We start from the raw sequence: 493 nt of genomic DNA on the forward strand, positions 1-493 counted from the left end.
GCTGCTGCTGTTGCTGTTGCTGCTGCTGCTACTGTTGCTGTTGCTGCCTCAGTTTCAAGAGCGCGCTGCGGTGGTTAGAGAGGACGGTTTGTGCTGCTTCTGGTGCTGCTTCTCCTGCTGCAGCAGCAGCAGCAGCTGCTGCTGCTGCTGCTGCTGCTGCTGCGGATACACCCGGGGGCTGCCCGGAGCTGCCTCAGTATTTTTCAAATCTTGCTGTTTGTCTGCTGCGGGTGGGTCGCTTTGCTGCTGCTGCTGCTGCTGCTGCTGCTGCTCTACAAGCAGCAGCACAGCTCGCGCAGCTGACGGGCTGCCCTTTTGCTGCTGCTGCTTCTCCCCATGATTCTTTATACGAGCTGCAGCAGCTGCGCTGCAGCAGGACAACCGAAGCAGCAGCAGCAGCAGCAACAGCAGCAACAGCAGCAACAGCAGCAGCAGCAGCAGCAACTCCATTGCTGCAGCATGCTGAAGCAGATGCAGCAGCATGCAGACACCT

At 59.2% G+C, this 493-nt stretch overlaps 1 protein-coding gene across 1 annotated transcript in view; it reads right to left on the reverse strand.

Moving 5' to 3' along the window:
- Positions 1-493, reverse strand: part of EMH_0008420 (uncharacterized protein) — a gene marked incomplete at both ends in the record, with an annotated part of 4,978 nt that overhangs the window by 2,948 nt on the left and 1,537 nt on the right. The window contains 2 exons of the mRNA XM_013498349.1: positions 1-65; positions 172-367. Coding sequence (XP_013353803.1) covers positions 1-65; positions 172-367 — 261 coding nt within the window. The remainder of the gene's footprint in view (positions 66-171; positions 368-493) is intronic.

This window comes from Eimeria mitis, genomic scaffold, assembly GCF_000499745.2.
Source record: "Eimeria mitis Houghton genomic scaffold, Emh_scaff336, whole genome shotgun sequence".
NCBI classification, from domain to species: Eukaryota; Apicomplexa; class Conoidasida; order Eucoccidiorida; family Eimeriidae; genus Eimeria; species Eimeria mitis.